General features: G+C 48.9%; 1 protein-coding gene across 1 annotated transcript in view; it reads right to left on the minus strand.

Moving 5' to 3' along the window:
- KCNB1 (potassium voltage-gated channel subfamily B member 1) overlaps positions 1 to 18,345 on the minus strand; it is a gene marked incomplete at both ends in the record, with an annotated part of 101,371 nt that extends 83,026 nt beyond the window's left edge. Inside the window, one exon of the mRNA XM_079719333.1 lies at positions 17,779 to 18,345. Within this exon, the coding sequence (XP_079575459.1) occupies positions 17,779 to 18,345 (567 nt within the window). The remainder of the gene's footprint in view (positions 1 to 17,778) is intronic.
- Between the last annotated feature and the right edge of the window lie 890 nt (positions 18,346 to 19,235).

A 19,235-nucleotide genomic window follows, 5' to 3' on the forward strand; every position in this document is an offset into this window, starting at 1 on the left:
CCAAGCACTGCGCCACCAGGGAAGCCCCCTGATGATAAATTCTTGAAAGAAATACCAGGGCCCATTGTGGGGCTTAGAATGTCATCAAGTTTGGGAAGTCAAGGGAATTCCCTAGCAGTCCAGTCATTAGGATGCCTCGCTTTCACTGCCGAGGGCACCGGTTCAATCCCTGGTCGAGGAACTAAGATCCTGCAAGCCACGCAGCGCGGCAAAAAAAAAAAAATCTGAAGTCAAGGGAAGGGTGTTCAAACAGAGTTTTAAAGGTTGAATTAAGGAGGCCAAGGGGGCCAGGGTAGGGGCTACAAGCTTGTGCTAGTCAGCACAGCATGTGCAAAGGTCCTGAGATGAGACCCGGAATGGTGTCCTAAAGATCTGAGAAAGGAGGTAGGGAGCCATATGATGTGTCTGTAATGTGAAGGTGGGGTAGTACTCCTTATAGGTCCTTAATGGCCAGGTAAGGGTTTTGGAAATTATCCTGAGAACAATGAGAAACCATGGAGGGGTTGATACTCTTCCTACCGCTGCTCTCCCTCACCCCCATTCAGAAACTCTCTAGGTAGAGTGGATGTGATTGGACATGGGCTCTGCATAGAATGATTTGAGAGCTTGGAAAACTCTCTGAGACTATATCAGAAAGAGCAGTAGTCATTCATTCATTCATTTATTTATTCAACAAATATTTATTTAGTAACTACTATATGCTAAGCACGATTTTAGCACTAGGAGGATAGAAGTAAAACCTGAACAAGTTCCTCTCTAATGGAGCTTATAATGCAATAGAATGAGACAGACAAGAGCCAGATAAATATATAGCATTCTAGGTGGTGGAAAGGACGATGAGAAAAATAAAAGAAGGTAAAGAATGGAGTGTGTGAAGATCAGGGGGAGGGGGTGCTGTAACCATTTACTAGGGGATGTGACCCAGCAAATTGTCCCTGCAGACCCCCTTTCCACCCAGTGTCCCCTGAGTGTCCATTATTTGCACCATTGTAAGCAGAGTTTAAAGATGATTTTTTAGCACTCTCCATCCCACAATCAGTTAAGCTCCCCCTCTACCTGGCACCAAGAGTGCATCTGTGGTGACCACAGTGACCAGAAAACTGTTCCACTTCCCTACGTGTTGCTGCCAGCCGCAAGTAAGGAAGCCACAAGCACTAGGCACTCTGTTCTCACCTTTGCCTGACACCATTTGCCTTTCTCTGGATAATAGGGTGGTGAGATCATCCGGGTGCCCCCCAGGGGGTTGGCAGGGCTGCATCCCTCGGCCTGTTCCAGGCCAGCCAGCAAGAAGAAGAAGTGGATTTAAGTGGAGTTGACAACAGGTTCGAGGGTTTCTGGCAGGAGTGGGGCAGGGAAGCCATTCTTCAGCCGCCTTCCTGAGGATCACGTCACCTCTGCCAGCACCACCCGAGTGGATGGGCGTCAGAAACAGAAAGAGGTGTAACAGAACCCCCCTGGCTAAATGGAGATTTGGGAACCTTCTGTGGTTTGCATTTCTTCAGGAACTCTGCCAGAGGGGGATGCTGAGCAGTAATGACACACACAAGGGAAGAGATCCACAAATAATGCGCTGGAAATAGGAGTTCCGACTCTAAACAACAGCGTTCCGAATGTGCCTGACAGAATTCTGATCACAAACGCCAAGGTCAGTGTCCTGACCTTGAAACCTCAGAATTCCAACTCCAACCATGAGTTCCAACCTGAAACATCAGCATTCCAACCTTGTCTGCTGGAGTTTTCAATCACAAAGATCAACACTCTGGCCGTGTACTCCTTGGGTCCAATTACAATTCTGAGGATTCTGACCTTGGATGGCAGCCTTCTGACCTTGAACCCCAGAGTTGTGACCTTGAATGGCAATGCTCCAAGAATGAACATCAACCACAGCAGTGATCTTGAGTGACAGAATTGCAACCCTGAACACCAGAATTCCAATCCCAGGCATCCTAAACTCTACCAAGAATTTCTGAAATCCCAAGCTTTCCAGCCTGAATTTGTAGAGCTAACATCACCTCATAAGGATATAAAGTTGAATTCTACACAATAAACTCTCCCACAGGCCCACAGCCCCCAGAAATAAGCCAGAGGCTTGGATGATGATGAAGATGAAAATAACAGTATGAATAACACTGGCTCACATTTATTTGCAGCACTTTGCTGAGCACTTCACATGCTATATCTCATTGCATCCTCTGGACCACCCCAGGGAACTTATTATTCCCACTTTACAGATGAGGAACCTGAGGCTCAGAGTCAGTCTGGTTTGCTGACTCAATATTCAGTGCTTTTCCCAACCACTTCAGCAGATTTTTCCTCCTGCTCTCTTTGGAGTTTGGGTAGGGGGACCTAGGATCCTATTAGCTAATAAACTTAGGACTTAGCTGTGAATTTCCCTGACCTATGTTGTCATTCACCAGGGATGGGCTGCCTTGAGCTTTGGAGTCCCACCTGTGTGGGACAGTCATTCATTCAACAGACACTTGCCACCCTGTGCTGTGCTTCAGTAAGGAGAGGGGACCTGTTACTTCTGACACCCAGGCTCTATACCCTTCCTCCCCACTCCCTTCCGGATGAGAGTGTCTCAGAGGCAAGAAGTGATCACCCCCTGCTATTTCTAGCCATCGAAGGTTCTATGCTGCAGGGGTCAAGAAGTGGAGCCCCAAAGGCTGAATGTGGTCCACAGATGTGTTCTGTTTGGCTCACTCAAATGTTTTTAATTTTTAAAAAATTATTTGGCAACATTGAAAAATGTGGATATCTCAGTGAAAGCTAAAATTTCTGGCTGGGCCCAGAACCCAGTCTGGACGCAGAATCCAGCCTCGAGCTGAATAGCAGCTGCCTCCTTGGATGGGCATATATGCTCCAGTTCACCGCAGTCCCCACCACTCTCTCCTGCCTCCTTAACTGAGTGTTGAAAACCACCTCTTTGGATTGGCTTATCCTCCCAGTCGTGAGGCCAGCAAGAGTCTAAAATTTTTATGCAGGGGGTGGGTACTGGTGGGTAGAAACCTGAAGGAAGGGGGAGGGGAATTAGGGGACTTGCCTTGGGTTGCATTTGCATGGAGCTTTATGTAAGATGGAGAAGGCTCCATGTGCCCACATCAATGGATGCGGGGTGTGATGGAGACTGGGGAGAAGGTTGGGGGGAGGGTCTAAGCCCCCCGCTCTCCAGTCATGCCTTGGCACAGCCATTGCATGAAGGGTTCAAGCAAGCAAAGGTGTCATAAGAGGCCTGATTAAGGCAAGGTTTGGGGTAGCCTCTCTTTCCTCTCTCCCTCTTGACAAAAGGAAGAGAGAAGGAAAACCAACAACATGAAGAGAGCATCCGTGCCTGGCCAACGCAGTGCTGGCCATTCTGGCACAGATGAGTGCACCTGTCTTTCCAGTAGTCCTGCTTGGCAAGTTACCATGCCCATTTTCCAGGTAGGCAAACTGAGGCCCAGAGAGATGATGGGTCTGTTTGCCCTGGGTCTCGTAGCTCATATGTGGCGGTGTTAGGATTATGAACCCAGGCCTCCAGAGTTCCAAGCCAGAGCTCTTTTCACTCATCCTACCAGGGAGATGGCATATGAGAGGAGGAAAAACACTGGTGAAGAGGAGGGGAAGGACACCTGCCCCAAGTGGGCCTAATCTGAAAATAAACCAGAGAGACATTTTATCATTGAAAGAGTGGAAATGCCACCAAGTCCAAACTGGTTGTTCAAGGTCAGGGAGGGCCTTTCTGAAGAGGTGACATATGAGCCAAGATCTGAAGGATGAGAAGGGGCAGCTGGCATTGCAAGATACAGAGCCAGAGGCCCAGAAAGGTTAAGTGATTGTTCAAGGTCACAGGGCTAACTTGTGCCTTCCCTCCCTCTCTCCAGTCCTCCAACAAACCCCCTCTGACAAAGCCAGCCCCTCCCCTGCATCAGGCCCTGGGGTGACTTTAGAACACCGGTCAGAAAACTTTCCCTGTAAATGCTGTTGTTACCAAAAAGCAACCCTACATAATAGGTAAATGAACGTGTTGATGTTCCAATAAAGCTTTATTTATAAAACTGGCAGCCTACCCTGCTTTAGAATACAGAAATGAGTACGATACAGTCCTAGATTTTGAGAATATCCTGCTTTAGCTGGGGCGGTAATACAAGTTTAGAAGAAAACAGAATACACGAGGGAGCATGCTAAGTGGCGCAGGACAGGTAGAAACAGAATTTGTAGAAGAAGATCACTTCTACGGCTCAGGAAGGAGAGAAATCAAGTTCAGGTCCTCAGAAAGCGCCACCCACACTCCTCTTTGACCTTGGCCTGTTATTCTCTATCTAAACACCTTCTTTCCTTCCCAGCATACATATTACACTTTGTGATTATTCTTTCATTTAACTTTTTATTTGTTTAATGCCTATCTCCCTCCAGCAGGCTATAAACTCCATAATGGCTATGGATTATTTTTGCCAGCTTACATTTATTCTCTCCTTTTTTGCTAACAGTATTTCAATTTTTCTTTGAAGAACCACCTCTTTCCCATTCTCAGTCCCAACTCAGAACCAGCCATTGTCATGTGACCCAGACCTGGCTAAGTGATTGGCTTAGGGATGGACCAGTGAAAATCAGCCCTGGGATTTTGCTGGAATTATTGGGGAAGAGACTTGCTTTTTCCCCGGGATGGAAGCCTACAGTTGCTGGGTGCTGTCTTTCCAGCCATGTTTGCACAGCCTGCTGAGAAGCCAACATGGATAAGAAGAGACTTAGATGGATTGGAGACCAATTCTTGATGATATATTTAAGCCCCAGATCCAGCCCTGCCTGAAGCCCTACCTAACCCAAGACTTTTCAATTACATTTTTATTTTTGATTAAGTCCATTTGAACTGCATTTTTGTCACCCACAACCAAAGGAATCCTAAACCAATAGATACACAAGTGCTTCTCACGCACCCTGCACAATGCCTGGCATATGGTAACATGCAGTAAAATGTTTGTCACACAGACAACAGGTGGCATTGAAGGAGGACCTCAAAACACGCACATATACCCACATGAAGTTAGAAGGACCAGAGAAGCCTAGAAAGGAAACTAACTTTGAATCCAATAGGATTGTCCCAGGAATAGGAGGGAATGACTGAATCAAATTTCGGTCAGTATTTCAAGGAACAATAAGGGATGTGTAAACATACCCACAGCATAAGAGATAAAAGAAAACTGATCTATTCAGTGGGAATTCTAGACATGTTGAAGGCTGGTTCAACATTATCTTTTTTTTTTTTTTTTTTTTTTTGAGGCCACACTTTGCGGCATGCAGGATCTTAGTTCCCCATCCAGGGATCGAACCTATGCCCCCTGCATTGGGAGCACAGAGTCTTAACCACTGGACCGCCAGGGAAGTCCCCCAACATTCTCTTATCCCCACCTTTCTTTCTGTTTTCACATGCCCCTGGCAGGGCGATCATGCACTGCCTCTTCGGTACGAACAGTTGGGTCTACAAAGACACTGAGAAGCAATGCTGGCCAAGGTAAGGGGCCGCAAGGATCACACAGGCCTTGGAAAGACTCAGGGATGGGCCTTAGGTAGCAATTAGTGAAATATAATGCTCTATGTTTAGAAGCTGTTTGATTCCAGGTGCATTACCTGGCGGATGTGAAAGATGATGTGGAATTGGCCAATATAACATTATTCTCTCAAAGACAGTGTGTGTCTGCCAGGCCATGGTGGGCAATTATGGTGGAGACCAGCCCTGCTGCAGAGCAAAAATGGAGCAGACAGGGTGTGAAGGAACACCTCAAGTGTCTAATTCAATTGCACCTCCTCGCTGTGAATGGAAGGCCAGAAGTCACTTCTTCCTGGCCCAGGAAGTATGGGGATGGTAGTGGGCGGGTAGAGATAAGGAAGGTGGGAGGAGATTGGAGGGGGTACACCTGGGAGACCCTTGCCTTGTATGGGAGACCCCTCTGATCAATCACCATAAGATCATGCAAGTTTGCTCATTCATTCACTCAACAATTGTTTACTAACACTAAACTACAATAAAAATTAATAATAACAGCAATGGTTAACTTGTGCTGAACACATGCTGAGTACCAGGGATCGCTGAGTGCTTCATATAGAATTGTCACAGGAATTCCCTGGAGGTCCAGTGGTTAGGACTCCGAGCTCTCGCTGCCGAGGGCCCGAGTTCAATCCCTGGTTGGGGAACTAAGATCCCACAAGCTGCGCAGTGCGGCCAAAAAAGAAAGAAAGAAATAGAATTGTTACTCTGGTTGTTAGGAGTCTCCCCAAATTATGGATCAGGAAATTGAAGCCCAGAGAAATTCATTCCCCCAAGGGCACACAGTTTGAATCATCATCGAGCTAGGATTTGAATGTAGGCAGTCGGGCTGCAGAGCCTGCTCTCTTAAGCATTCCTGTCTCTCTGTGGGCCAGGCCTGGCATCCACAGAAAAACTCATAAGCTAGTCCTCAGAGTGTTTTGTGCAAGGAAGTTATGAACATCAGGTTTCTGGAGCACAGAGGAGGGAGCAGGCGGTGCTGCCTGATGGGGGTGTGGGTGGTGGAGGGAGGGAGAAGCTGGGCCTTGAAGGGTGAGGAGAGAGAGGCTGCAGGCAGACAAGAGGGAGAAGGGAGTGCAAAGCAGAGGAATCAGCTTGGGCAGAAGTGTGGAGCAGGACCCAGGAAGGATGGTGTATTCAGGGAATGCAAGAAGGTGGGTGTGGTGTGAGCAGAGGGTACCATGGACAGAGGACAGGGGGAGACGAAGGTGGAGAGGTTGGCTGAGGTCTTGAAGGTCAGGCTGAGGGGTTTGGACTTTATTCTGGGGGCAGTGAGAACCATGGAAGGGTTTTTGGAAGGGGATGATTAGCACGAGCAGATTACACTTGAGAAAGATGGCTTGGGTTCCCTGCAGAGAAGGGACTGGAAGGGGACAGCTGGAGGCAGGGAGGCCAGTGCAGAGGCTCAGACTCTGAGGAAAGACCAAAGTCCAACAGCAACAAAGTCATCCCTCTGATCTTACCTCCCCAGCTCCCCTGCTTTCACTCTGCTCTGGCCACACTGGCCACCTGGCTGTTTCTTGACTGCCCCAGACATGTTCTTGCCCCAGGGCCTTATCACATGCTGTTTTCTCCACCAGAAACACTCTCCCCTGCCAAAGTCCACATGCCTCCCTCTCTCCCTTCCTCCAGGTTTCTGCTTAATTGGCACCTTCTTGGTGAGGCCTTTTCTGACCATCCTGGTTAAACAACCTGCACCCAAACACTCCCGCCCCCTTCCCTGCTAACCTTTCTCCGTGTCACCTGTTACAACCAAAATATTGCATATTTATTTCATCTTGTCATTTCATCCATGAATACTTCAGTATGTATCTCTAAAATATTTCCAAACATAATCACAATAGCAATTATTACACCTAAAAAATAGCATTCATTCGCCATAACATCAAATATCCAGTTAGCATTCATCTTCCTCTGACTGTCTCATGATTTGTTTTTCACAGTTTCTCAGCTCCAGGAAGTATCTGTATTTGTTTCTTTTTTGAATGGTCTTAATCTCTCTATTCACTGGAATCTCAGTGCCATGAGGGCTGGAATCTTTGTTTTGTTCTCTGTGCTGTGTCCCCAACACCTAGGACAGTGCTCAGCACACAGTAGGTGCTCAATAAATCTTACTGAATAAATGAATACGACCAATCCTAATAATAACAGCTGCTATTGAGCTTGTGGGTGTTATCTGTTTATTGTTATTTACTATATTACATCATCTAATCCTCACAACCTCTTTATAAGGTAAGGGCTGTGATTGGGCCCATTTTCCAGATGGGGAAACTGAGCCACCTGGCTCAAGGACACACAGCTAGAAAGTGGCCAGGGCCTAAGACCCATCACATGGACTGGGCATCTGTGGCTGCTGGTGGAGGCTGAGGTTTTGTGGTTGCCCAGGAACCGCCCCCACATCCCACATGTATCCCCAATCCAGCCACCTTTCACTGACTTACTTCCCTCTTCCAAGCTGCCATCTTTTCTCTCTCTCTCTCTTTTTTTTTTTTTGGCCACGCCGTGTGGTTTGGGGGATCTTAGTTCCCCAAGTAGGGATCAAACCCGGGACCCGGCAGTGAGAGTGCCAAGTCCTAACCACTGGACCACCAGGGAGTCCCCCGCCATCTTCTCTTGACTGCAATGCTGCAACATCCTCCTGGCAGCTGCTCATCTTTTATTTCTCTAATGTCCACTCTTCATGCAACACCTAGGGGGTGGAGGCCAGGGATGCTGCTAAACATCTTATAATGCACAGGACAGCCCCCTACAACAGAGAATTATCCCTCCCCAAATGTCAACAGCGCTGAGGTTGAAAAGCCAGAGACGTCCTGCACCCAGAGCATGGCAGAAGCAGATGAGAGTCAGACTTCTAGAAATGTGTTAGTGATAATGATGAGAGTCCCAAAGTTTGTAAACAAAGCTCAAAGGCCTAAATGCAAGGCTGAAAGTATAAAACTCTTAGAAGAAATCATGGGGAAAACACTTCATGACATTGGATTTGGCAATGACTTCTTGGATCTGACACCAAAAGCACAGGCAACAAAAGAAAACATAGACAAGTTGGACTTCATCAAAATTTAAAACTTCTGTGCCTCAAAAGACACAGTCAACAGAGTACAAAGGCAACCTACCAAATGGGAAAACGTATCTGTAGATCATATATCTGATATGGGATTGATATCCAGAATATATAAAGAAACTGCTACAACTCAAGAATAAAAAACAAACAACTCGATTAGAAGATGGGCAACTTACTTAAATAGATATTTCTCCAAAGAAGATATGCACATGGCCAACAAGCATACGAAAAGGTATTCAACATCACTAATCATTAGGGAAATGCAAGTCAAAATCACAATGAGATACCACCTCATATCCGTTAAGATGGCTACGATAAACAAAACAAAACCAAAAACACGCAGGAAATAACAAATGTTGGTGAGGATGTGGAGAAACTGGAACCCTTGTGCACTGTTGGTAGGAATGTAAAATGGTGTAGCTGCTGTGAAAGACAGTATGGAGATTCCTCAAAAAATTAAAAATAGAATTACCACATAATCCAGCAATTCCACTGCCGGATATACACCCAAAAGAACTGAAAGCAGGGTCTCGAAGAGATATTTGTACAGCCACGTTCCTAGCAGTATTATTCACAAAACAGCCGAAAGGTGGAAGCAACCCAAGTGTCCATTGATAGGTGAACGGATAAATAAAATGTGGTATATACACAAAATGTATTATTATTCAGCCTTAAAAAGGAAGGAAATTCTGACACATGCAACAACATGGGGGACCCTTGAGGATATTACACTAAGTGAAATAAGCCAGTCACGAAAAGACAAATAATGGACCGAGAGTAGTCAAATACATAAAGACAGAAAGTAGAAGAGTGGATGCCAGGGGCTGAGGGGTGGGAATGGAGTTATTGCTTCATAGGTACAGAGTTTCAATTTTGCAAAATAAAAAGTTCTGGAGAGTGGTTGCACAACAACGTGAATATACTTAACACTACTGAACTATCCACTTAAAACTGGTTACGATGGTAAATTTCATGTTATGTATATTTTACCACAAATAAAAAAGAAATCACCCAGAGATTGTTTCAATTGTGGGGTCCAAGTATGGGTGTTTGTCGAAGCTCAGGTGACCCAAATGTTCAGACAGTGGTGAGCACCCTGCTCTGTGAAGTGTGCCCTATTTCTTTCTTTTTTTTTTTTTTTTTTTTGCTGTACGCGGGCCTCTCACTCTTGTGGCCTCTCCCATTGCAGAGCACAGGCTCCGGATGTGCAGGCTCAGCGGCCATGGCTCACGGGCTGCACGGAGCCATGCCCAGCCGCTCCGCGGCATGTGGGATCTTCCCGGACCGGGGCACGAACCCGTGCCCCCTGCATCGGCAAGCGGACTCTCAACCACTGCGCCACCAGGGAAGCCCAGTGTGCCCTATTTCTTATTCCCATTCCCAGCACGGGTGAGGTGACTTGTGGGCTTATACCGCCAGGAAGCAGTGGGGGTGGAATTGGAACCCAGGCCATACCCGTACCCGCAGGAATATGTCTCACGTGGTAACATTACGTCTTATTTGCTATTTATGTCATCAGGGAAATTTTAAAGGAGAGCTGGTGCTCTGGATACGAACATGTGAATTCCGGCTCCCGCCCCACCCGCCTCCAATTTGGGGGCAGGGGTGTGCCTCTGTCCCTGCCCCCATCCGGTCGAGCCCACCTCTACCAGAGACACCAAAATCAAGAATATCCCATGTCAGGTAAGGCCTTATCTTAACATTTAAATTATCTATTAAAATAATGCTTAATGCTAACCCTGTGTCTCCAATGGTCCCATCCCGTAGTCTTTGGGGCCAGGAACACTCCCAAGTTAGGAGGGAGACACTGAAGGCCTCTCACCAAGGTGAAGAGGCATCCTGGAGCTCTTTTCTCACTTCCTGAAGGTCATTCACATGGCACAGAGGCCAGATCATGGGCTTGCAGTCCTCCCATTCTCTATGTGACCCTGAGCCAGCCACTTCACCTCTCGGGGCCTCAGTTTCCACAGCTGTAAGATGAGGATAATTATCCCTCCCTCGTGAGGTGACTGTGGGAATCAGATACCACACTGCATTTAATGCTCCTTGCACTGCGTCAGGCACAGTGGTAGCTGCGGCTGCTATTGTTTTTATTTTCTCCAGGAGCTGGAAATGAGGCTGACCGAGCCCAACCAGCCCTGGAATTTTTTCTTGCAAGATGATCCCCGATAGGAGTTTGAGGTTTCCCACAGGTCTTTTGTTGTATTCCTAGAAGCAGATCCTAAGATAAAGATCTGAGTAAAGTGGCTTATGTAGGAAGTGATCCTAGAAAACACTGGTAGGGGAGAGGGGACATGAGACAGGGAAGAGGCCAAACAGAGTGTACTATCAGGCAAGGAACCGCTGTGGGCACCTGGGGCTGAATTCTGCTGAGGAACTCTGGGGCCAGTGTGGACCGTGAACCTCTGAGTTATATCCCCATCCAGGGGGAGGGAGCTGAAGTATTATACACCTTCCCCATCAGTCATCAGTTGAGGGCTTCTGCCTCCAGGTAGGGCCTTAACTCCCTCTCTTTACTGAACTCCACAGGCCAGAGGAAGCTTCTAGGCAAAGAACTGCAGGTGCTTGCAGCTGGGAGTTGGGCTAGTGGCACTGAAAAGGTAAGAGCTAAAAGGATATGGGTGGGACGCTGACCATATCTTCCCCATCAGGATTGGGTCCCCGTTCTGCTCCAATTGCCTATGTGACATTGAGCAAAGTTATGTAGCCTCACCTGATAATGAGCATGTATCTTTGTATAAGAATAATGAATTTTTGAAAAGGATCTGGCAGGAGAGTATGGAGGGTTAAATGAAACGACAATTAAAAACAAAACAAAACAAAAAAACCGCTAACAGTTACTGAGGGCTTTCTACGTGTCACACCCTATTTGAAATGCTTTGCATGCATTAATTCATTTAATTCTGGTGGCGATTCAATGAGGCAGCCCCTGCTGTTGCCCCCATTTTATGATTGAAGGAACCGGGGCACATGGAGGTGCAGTAGTTTGTCACATGTCACATGGTGAGTAACAGGGGAGTCAAATTTTGAACTTGGTCCCATCCACGACAGGTTGAACTTGGGCAGCCCTAAAAACAGGGCTCCCATCCACGACACTATCAAGTATAGGAAGTACACATAGTGCTGGGTATGGGGTTGGTGCTTAATGCGTGCTTGTTCTCTTTCAGTTAATTAAGCTTTGGCCAAACTGCTCATTTGGCCAGCACTTGTCCTTCCTAAACATTTTCACAATCTCTAGCTTTTTGTAGCCTTTCAAAAACCCCTGGGAGACCAGCTGCCCAGGTATGATCCGGGAGGAATGGAAATACCCCTGAACCTCAGTGAGGGTAACGGGGGCGGGGGGTGGGGTGGTGGCAAGGGAGGGCCAGAAAGGCCTGAAAATGGCCCCTGATCTTTCCCCAACTTGTTGTGTGACCCAGGCAAGTCCTTGAAGCATCCTCCGTGTTTCCCCTTATCAAATCAGGACACTGGATTTATGAAGTGTGGCTTCAGTGCTTTCCATGCACGATCAAACTTAATCCTCCAGGCAACCCTGGGAGGTAGCTTTGCTTATCATCCTCATTTACAGATTAGGAAATGGAAGCTACGAGAAATGAAATGATTTGTCCAAAATCCAGAGCTAGGAAATGTCAGGGCTGGGAATCAAACCCAGGTCTGTGTGACCCCACAGCCGGGATTCTGAATCTCTGGCATATTGGGGTGGCCAAAAAGTTCGTTCGGGGTTTCCATAACAAAAACCTGAGCGAACTTTTGGCCAACCCAATACAAACATCCAGGATGACTGACCCGGGCCAGCAAGAGCCTCAGCCAGACGATTCATAGCACTGGAGGGGCCCCATGGATTCTGAGTTGGTTTCCCTCATTTTTCTTGATGATAAAACATGAATCCCTCCTGGATCAAGTCAAGGAAGTAGAAGCATCATCACACTAACGGCATGAAATCCCAAGGGGGCAGGCGGTGATCCTACAATCAACAACACTGGAATAGGGGATGTTGCCAACCAGGGGAGTAGCTAGAAGAGAGGAATTCGGTGATAATACTAATCATCACTGTGGTCACATATAGAACATTTATTACATGCCGGGCACTGGGTTAAGCTCTTTATGCAAATTATCTCCTAATGGCCCTAAGAGGCGGGCTCCATTATAATTCTCATTTTCTAGAGGAGGAAACTAACACTCAGAGGAGGAAAGGAACTTACCCAAGGTCATATTCCTGGTAAGCAACGTAGAAATGAACCACATCTGTTGGACTCCAGAGCTGAATCTTTTTTTTTGGTGGGGGGGAAGGCTTTTTAAAAGAATATTTATTTATTTATTATTTATTTATTTATTTTGCCTGCACTGGGTATTAGTTATGGCATGCGAACTCTTAGTTGAGGCATGCATGCAAGATCTAGTTCCCCGATCAGGGAATGAAACCAGGCCCCCTGCATTGGGAGCACAGAGTCTTATCCACTTGGACCACCAGGGAAGTCCCCAGAGCTGATTTTTAATTCTGTGGTGGGCAAAGTACTGACCAAAGTCTCTAAATAAAGAATACTCTCACACTGGAATATAATAATACTAATTCATATGTATAAAGTACTTTCCATTTGCAAATTACATTCAACATCTGAAATCTCATTGAATCATCAAAACTGTCCCAAGAGGTGGGCACTTATACCATCACCATTTGGCAGATGAGCTCACTGAAGCTCCGAGAGCTTGAATGAGCTGTCCAAGATTCCAGATTGAAGCAGCACAGGTTTGGGAACCAGACCAACCTGGGTTCAGACCCTTGCTCTGCTATTTTCATTCCTTCAACAAATATTGACTGAGCACTTAGCTGTGTGAGCTCTGGCAAGTGACTGCCCCTCTCAGAGCTTCCATTTCCTCTTTATAAAAGAATATTAATACCACTCATCAAATCCATTCCCTCCCTCATCTGAAAATGCCAGACGCGCTTTTCCAGGCTTCCCTGCAGATAGAGCATGAGCATGTGACCTGATGCCGGCCAATGGGATTTAAAAAGAAGTCTGCCAGGGGGCTGCTGGGAAAGGTTTGCCTTGCAGAAAAAAAAAAGAGGCACATAAGAGGGCACGCTCTTCTTCAATGGTCAGATATCATGTGTCTACATTTGAAGGCTGGAACTAGGTAGCCATTTTGTGAGATGAGGCATCCAGCCTGAGGACCAAGCCACCTGCAGGCATTGGAGGAGCAGAAGGACAGAAAGAATCTAGAATCCTACTGGCATCATGGAACCATTAACACAAAACCAGCTACGTGGAACTTTCCGTTAAGTGAGAAGATGCATCTTCCTCCTTACAGAAGCCACTTCCATGTTTCTATCTGTGACTTGTAGCCCAAACTGGCAGATTACTTTGATTGAATTGTTGAAGGGACTTCAATGAGATAGTGCATATAAAGTATCACTAATCAGTGCCTGGCACAATAAACAGCAGCTACTCTGGAAATTATCTCAGGCTTTAACCCTGAGACTTTTCCAGGGACCACGGACACTCCTGGCCTGGCAAATTAGTTCCCTGTCTCTCCTACTGAGAAAAGCCTGTAGTTTTCCCAGAAAGCAGAAACTCAGTGGTGGCCCAGCACTGCAATCATGTCACTCTGATGAAGCTGACCCCAGCTTCCAAACAAGAATCAACCACACTGCCCTTTGCCTAATGGATTTTGATTTTCACTCCCCTGACGGGGAAGGCGAGGGCCTGTGCTTTGGTTTGTCTCTGTGTTGCCAGAACATCCATCAATTATTAACAGTGGCAGCTTAGCCTTCCAGGACCGCTATCAGAAGGAAAGGGCTTGCTGCAACTCAGCCACCCAGGCATAGAGAAAGGCCTCTGCCCCCTATTATTTATAACAATAAGCCCTATGTACTGTAGGTTAGGCACTGTGCTAAATTTTGACAAACATGATTTCATGATGACCCTGCAAGGTGGGCCTTTTATCTATACTTTAGGAGGCTAGCTGGTGGGAGGCTAGAGCTTGGAGAGATGAAGAACTTGCCTAAGGCCAGAAACTGGGGAGGGGGTGAACATGGCTTGGAACCCAGGTCTGTCCTTGCTCTTAAATATATGAGGTATGGATGAGGTATGGTCATTTCTGTATCTCACAATCACCCAGCAATGATCCTCCACTTGACTTCTTATTCTGTGACCTCTGAGAAATTTCTACAGGCCTTGCTGTTCTGACAAGCAAAGCATCCAAGTTGGGGGGCTGGATGGGGGTGGGGAGGGCAAAGAACAAATGATTGAAGGAGGCCAGAGGCACAGAGAACTGGGCTGCAGGTGGGCTGGGAGGGAGGAATGACAGATTCCCAGACCCTGAGACCCAGTGACTGACTGACTGCCTGCTCCATTCATTCATTCCACGTGTAGTTATCTGGAGATCCTCTGTGCCAGGCACCACGCTGGGTGCTGGAAACAGGGCAGTGAATACCACTCTTGACGCTCATACTCTTGTGGGGGAGAAACGGAGAAACACAAGGAAGCAAGTATAATTTCAGATGGCGCTTAAACCCTGTGCAGGAAAGACACTGCAAGATGTGACAGAGTGTAAGGGGAGGGAGGCTGTTTTAAACAGGGGTCAGGAGAGGTCTCTCAGAGGAGGGGACATTTGAGCAGGGGCCAGCTCCTATGAGGAATGAGGCCAACCATGGGACAATATGGGGAAGAGAATTCTAGGCCGCAGGAACAGCAAGTGCAAAGGTCCTGAGTTACGATAAAGCCTGACCTGTTTAGGGAACAGCAAGGAGGCCAGTGGGGCTGAAACTGCGTGAACAGAGGAGAGGAGATGAGCTCAGAGAGGTCATGAAGCTGGATTCATGGTGAAGCGTTTGGACTTTATTCTGAGTGCGATGGGAAACCTCTCTGGCGCATTTCGAGCAGATGAATAATGTGATCCAATATACATTTAGAAAAGCTCGTTCCGGCTGCCGAATGGGGAATGGATTGCAGGGGGCAAAGGTGGAAGCAGGGAGACTGCGGAGGAGACTATGGTACTTAACCACTATGGAAAGAACAGTGCCTTCAAAATCACACTTGAGTTTGAATTTCTGGCTCCTCCTGTTTGCCTGTCACACGACCTTAGGTGAGTTACTTAACCTCTCTGATCTTCCCCCTTCGTGAAAGGTGGGTTAATAGTAGAGAATTGGTATAAGGCTAAATGTGTTGTTATACTTCATACACAGTAGATACGTGATCAATGGCAGGTTTTCTATACTGAGGGCCAATGAGCCTGCCTGCCTCACCATTTCAGCCTTGGCTGCAGAATATCCTAGGCCGTCGTCCATCTGCTAGGACTAGCTGGCAGCCCCAGCCTAGGATCACAGAGAGGTCATGAAACTCGTCCCTGTGAGCGGATTAACCTGAGGGAGAGATGAAGCTGTTGATTCCCAAACAGCGCCTTTTGCAAGCCTGAGCTACTTGCCTAGCTGTCAGGCACCAACCCAAACACAGCCTTTTGCCTGCTTCTTCTGGGGAAGTGACCCTCCCCTCCTCTGCCCCTCTTGTCTTAGGGACAGGGCAGGAAGGAGGGAGAGTCATATCTGGGTCTAAACCAGGTGTGGAGGGGAAGAACCCGTGTCAGGCCTGGAAATAGCAAAATAAGTCTGTTGATCCTAAGCCGGTTAAGGGTGAGTGACTATGTCTTAAGAGAGAGGCTTTTTGGACATGAAACCTGGGGCAGGATTATGGCCAGAGGCAGCCCACAGAAGAGGAAACAGGCCTAGGAATCTCCCTGTCCTCTTTAGAGTCGACATGGAAGAGAGAAAACCTTTGGGCCTCTCTCCACCCTCCAACCAGCCACTCAGTCCTACATTCACTCGCAAAGGCCTCTCCTTGGGCAGACAGATCTGGAGAAAGGACCCCACAAAACCCGCTCCAGACCCAGCCCTGTAGGTGGGCCTTTAGTGGGGGGCAGTTGAGCCAGGGAGCACCCACAGTGAGAGGCCAGGCTGGACAGGAGGCAGCCCTAGCTAATACATCATGGCTGGTATGTAGACTTCCTCTTCTCTTTTTCCTTTCGCCATAAATACATTTACCTGCCCCCGCCTTCTTTGGCCCTGCACTCAGAGAATGAGTTATGTTCAACACATCTTTCCCAACTCGGTTTTCCTGGATTTTGACATCAACACCTCTCTGTTCTGGGCTCCCCCTGGGTCCCGCATGGCCTCTTTTAGAGCACTGCACACACTGTGTTGTCATTTACTCCCAAATCCCAGCACACTGACCACGTGAAGACAGGCCCCCACCTCTCTGAGGCATCCCCGAGTCCCAACCTGACACAGAGAAGTTGCTCATCAACAAATGACCTCCTGGCCTGGGCTGGCCCCCACCCCAATCCTTTCTTAGTCCCTTACAGCCTCTGCTTTTTTACCTGAGAGCACACAGGACTCCCTGGCCTACCCAGTGTGATTGGACCCATTCCTGCCTCTTTCTCCTGCTTTATTTTTCACATTGCCTCATTTTTTTTCTCTCCTATTTCGAAATTTACATCCTCTTCCAACAGCCAAAGCATCTTTAGAAGCTGCATCAAACCACTCTTGGAATCAACTCACCAAATTAAGAAAGACCAAACCAGGGGTGACCTCTCGCCCACAGGCATCCACAGCCAGCTGCATGCGTCAGGCACGCACACACCCACCCCCCAGAGTCCCTTTGCCTCGTTTCTCTCACTTATGCTAAAACCGCCTGACAGTGTCTCAATGCCCTCCACGTACGTCTGTAAGCTGCCTTCATTCCCTTCTTGGGGCAAAATGAGGTTATAAATATAGGGATAAGTATTAAAATTGCAGGGTCACCCCCCTCCAGCCCGGGTCTGGGCCTCCACAAGGGAGCATTATGTAGAATAGACCAAACTCAACTCTAGTCCATCCCAAAGCTTTATTGTCTCTCTGTGCCCTTTTTATTTGCAGTGTCCATTCTCTTGCTGTGGGTTTTCATAAGTCTCTGTAAATCCTTTTCTCCCACAAAGTTGGGGTATAAATTATTGAATGATAAAAGGATGAGGTGGCCAGTGCCACAGAGGAACAGTCTGACGGGGTTGTTCGTCCTCACCTCTGACATCTCAGCCATAGCCCTTCCTCTTTTCTGGTCTTCACATTTGGGAACTAAGCCAGAGTCCCCCAGCCGTGGTCCTCGATCTGGGGACACAGGCTGAATGCCCCAGCCCAGCAGCCCCTAGATTTCACACTCACCTTGGCGGCCACGGAGGAATTGGGCTTCTCCAGTAAGTCCCAGAGCTTTTTCCTCTTCTCGGCGCAGCACGTGTTATCGAACTCCTCACCCTCCCGCTCCCGTAGGGTTTCTGCCTCGCGCTTGAGCTCCTCATTCATCTGCTCCTTCTTCTGGTGGTAGCGGGCCTGGCAGCAGGACTCCAGGTAGATTTCGTCGATGCCCCAGTAGTCGAGCTCTTGGCTGAAGCTGAGCGCGCACATCTCCTCCATCATGTGCAGCCGTCCGGTGCGGTAGAAGTTGAGGATGGAGGTGAAGGCGCCCGGGTGGCGGTCGAAGAAGTACTCATTGTCGTCGAGGCTGTAGTCATCGCACACCTCCAGCAGCGAGTCGTGCGTGTTGCAGTCGCGCAGCTTGCCCAGCCGCGTGCGGGGCAGGCGGTCCAGGGTGCGCCAGAGCACCTCGTGCGCCAGCCCACCGACGTTGAGGCGGACGCGCCTCGAGCACGCCTTGCTGCGCACGATCTCCATGGGCTCGGGTGGCAGCGAGCTGGTGGAGCGTGAGCCATGCTTCGTCATGCCCGCCGGCATCGCTGGTCCGGCCGCCCCCGCCCCCCCTGCCCCCCCAGGCCGCTGTCACTGGAGGGCAAGGCCAGCCGCCGCGGGGGAGGGGGGCAGGGAGCGCTGTGGGCTGCTGGGGGTGCAGGGGGCCGCGCGGGCGCGCGTCACGGCCGTCTTCTCACCTCCATCCCGACGGCTGCGGGGCAGAAAGCAGACGCAGGTCAGCAAACAGGGAGCTGTGCGCGGCCCCTCCCCACCTCTCCACCCGGGCCCCAGCCGGCCTTGACCTTCCCGGCGCTTAAGCCGCTCAGGCCGGCAGAAAGGCTGGGCGCTGTCCTTCGCGCCGGTGCTGAAGCCCGCCCCACCCCGTGGCTGGAGGGAGGGGCCGCCCTTCGGGGCGGGGAGAGGGTCCCCAAGAGGCGCCCCGGGGGCCCAGGAGGCCCTACCCCGGGCTTCTGCTGCCGGGACCCGACCCGGCCGCCTGGGGCGCTGTCCGCCCCTTCGAGTGCTGAAACTCGCTTCTCCCTAGGTCTCCCCGTCCAGTCCTCGACCTGGCCCCGCAATGGGGAGAAGAGGGGAGCTGCATGAGAAAACTTTTTTTTTTTTTTAAACTGCTCATCTTTTCCTTCCCCCGCTCCGAGATAATTAGGATTTGAGGGCTTGGGGGTGGCAGCGGGATTGCTTTTTCTAAACCTTTAAAGATCGGGAGGAATTCCGGAGGGTTTCAGGTGCCCACCTGTCGGTCACAACAGACGGGGTGGTCATGAAGCCCCGCTGTCCTGAAGCGACCCCTCTCCCCAAGCCACGGGAGCATCTCTTGAGGTCTCTCCGGCAACGAGGTGAACCCTGAAGACGCAAAGCCAAGCTCTGCGCGGGGTCCCGCCCCTCCCTCTGCGCCCCCTGCCCCATGGCAGGAGGGG

Source organism: Hyperoodon ampullatus (genome assembly GCF_949752795.1).
Source record: "Hyperoodon ampullatus genome assembly, chromosome: 14".
Taxonomy (NCBI): Eukaryota; Metazoa; Chordata; class Mammalia; order Artiodactyla; family Ziphiidae; genus Hyperoodon; species Hyperoodon ampullatus.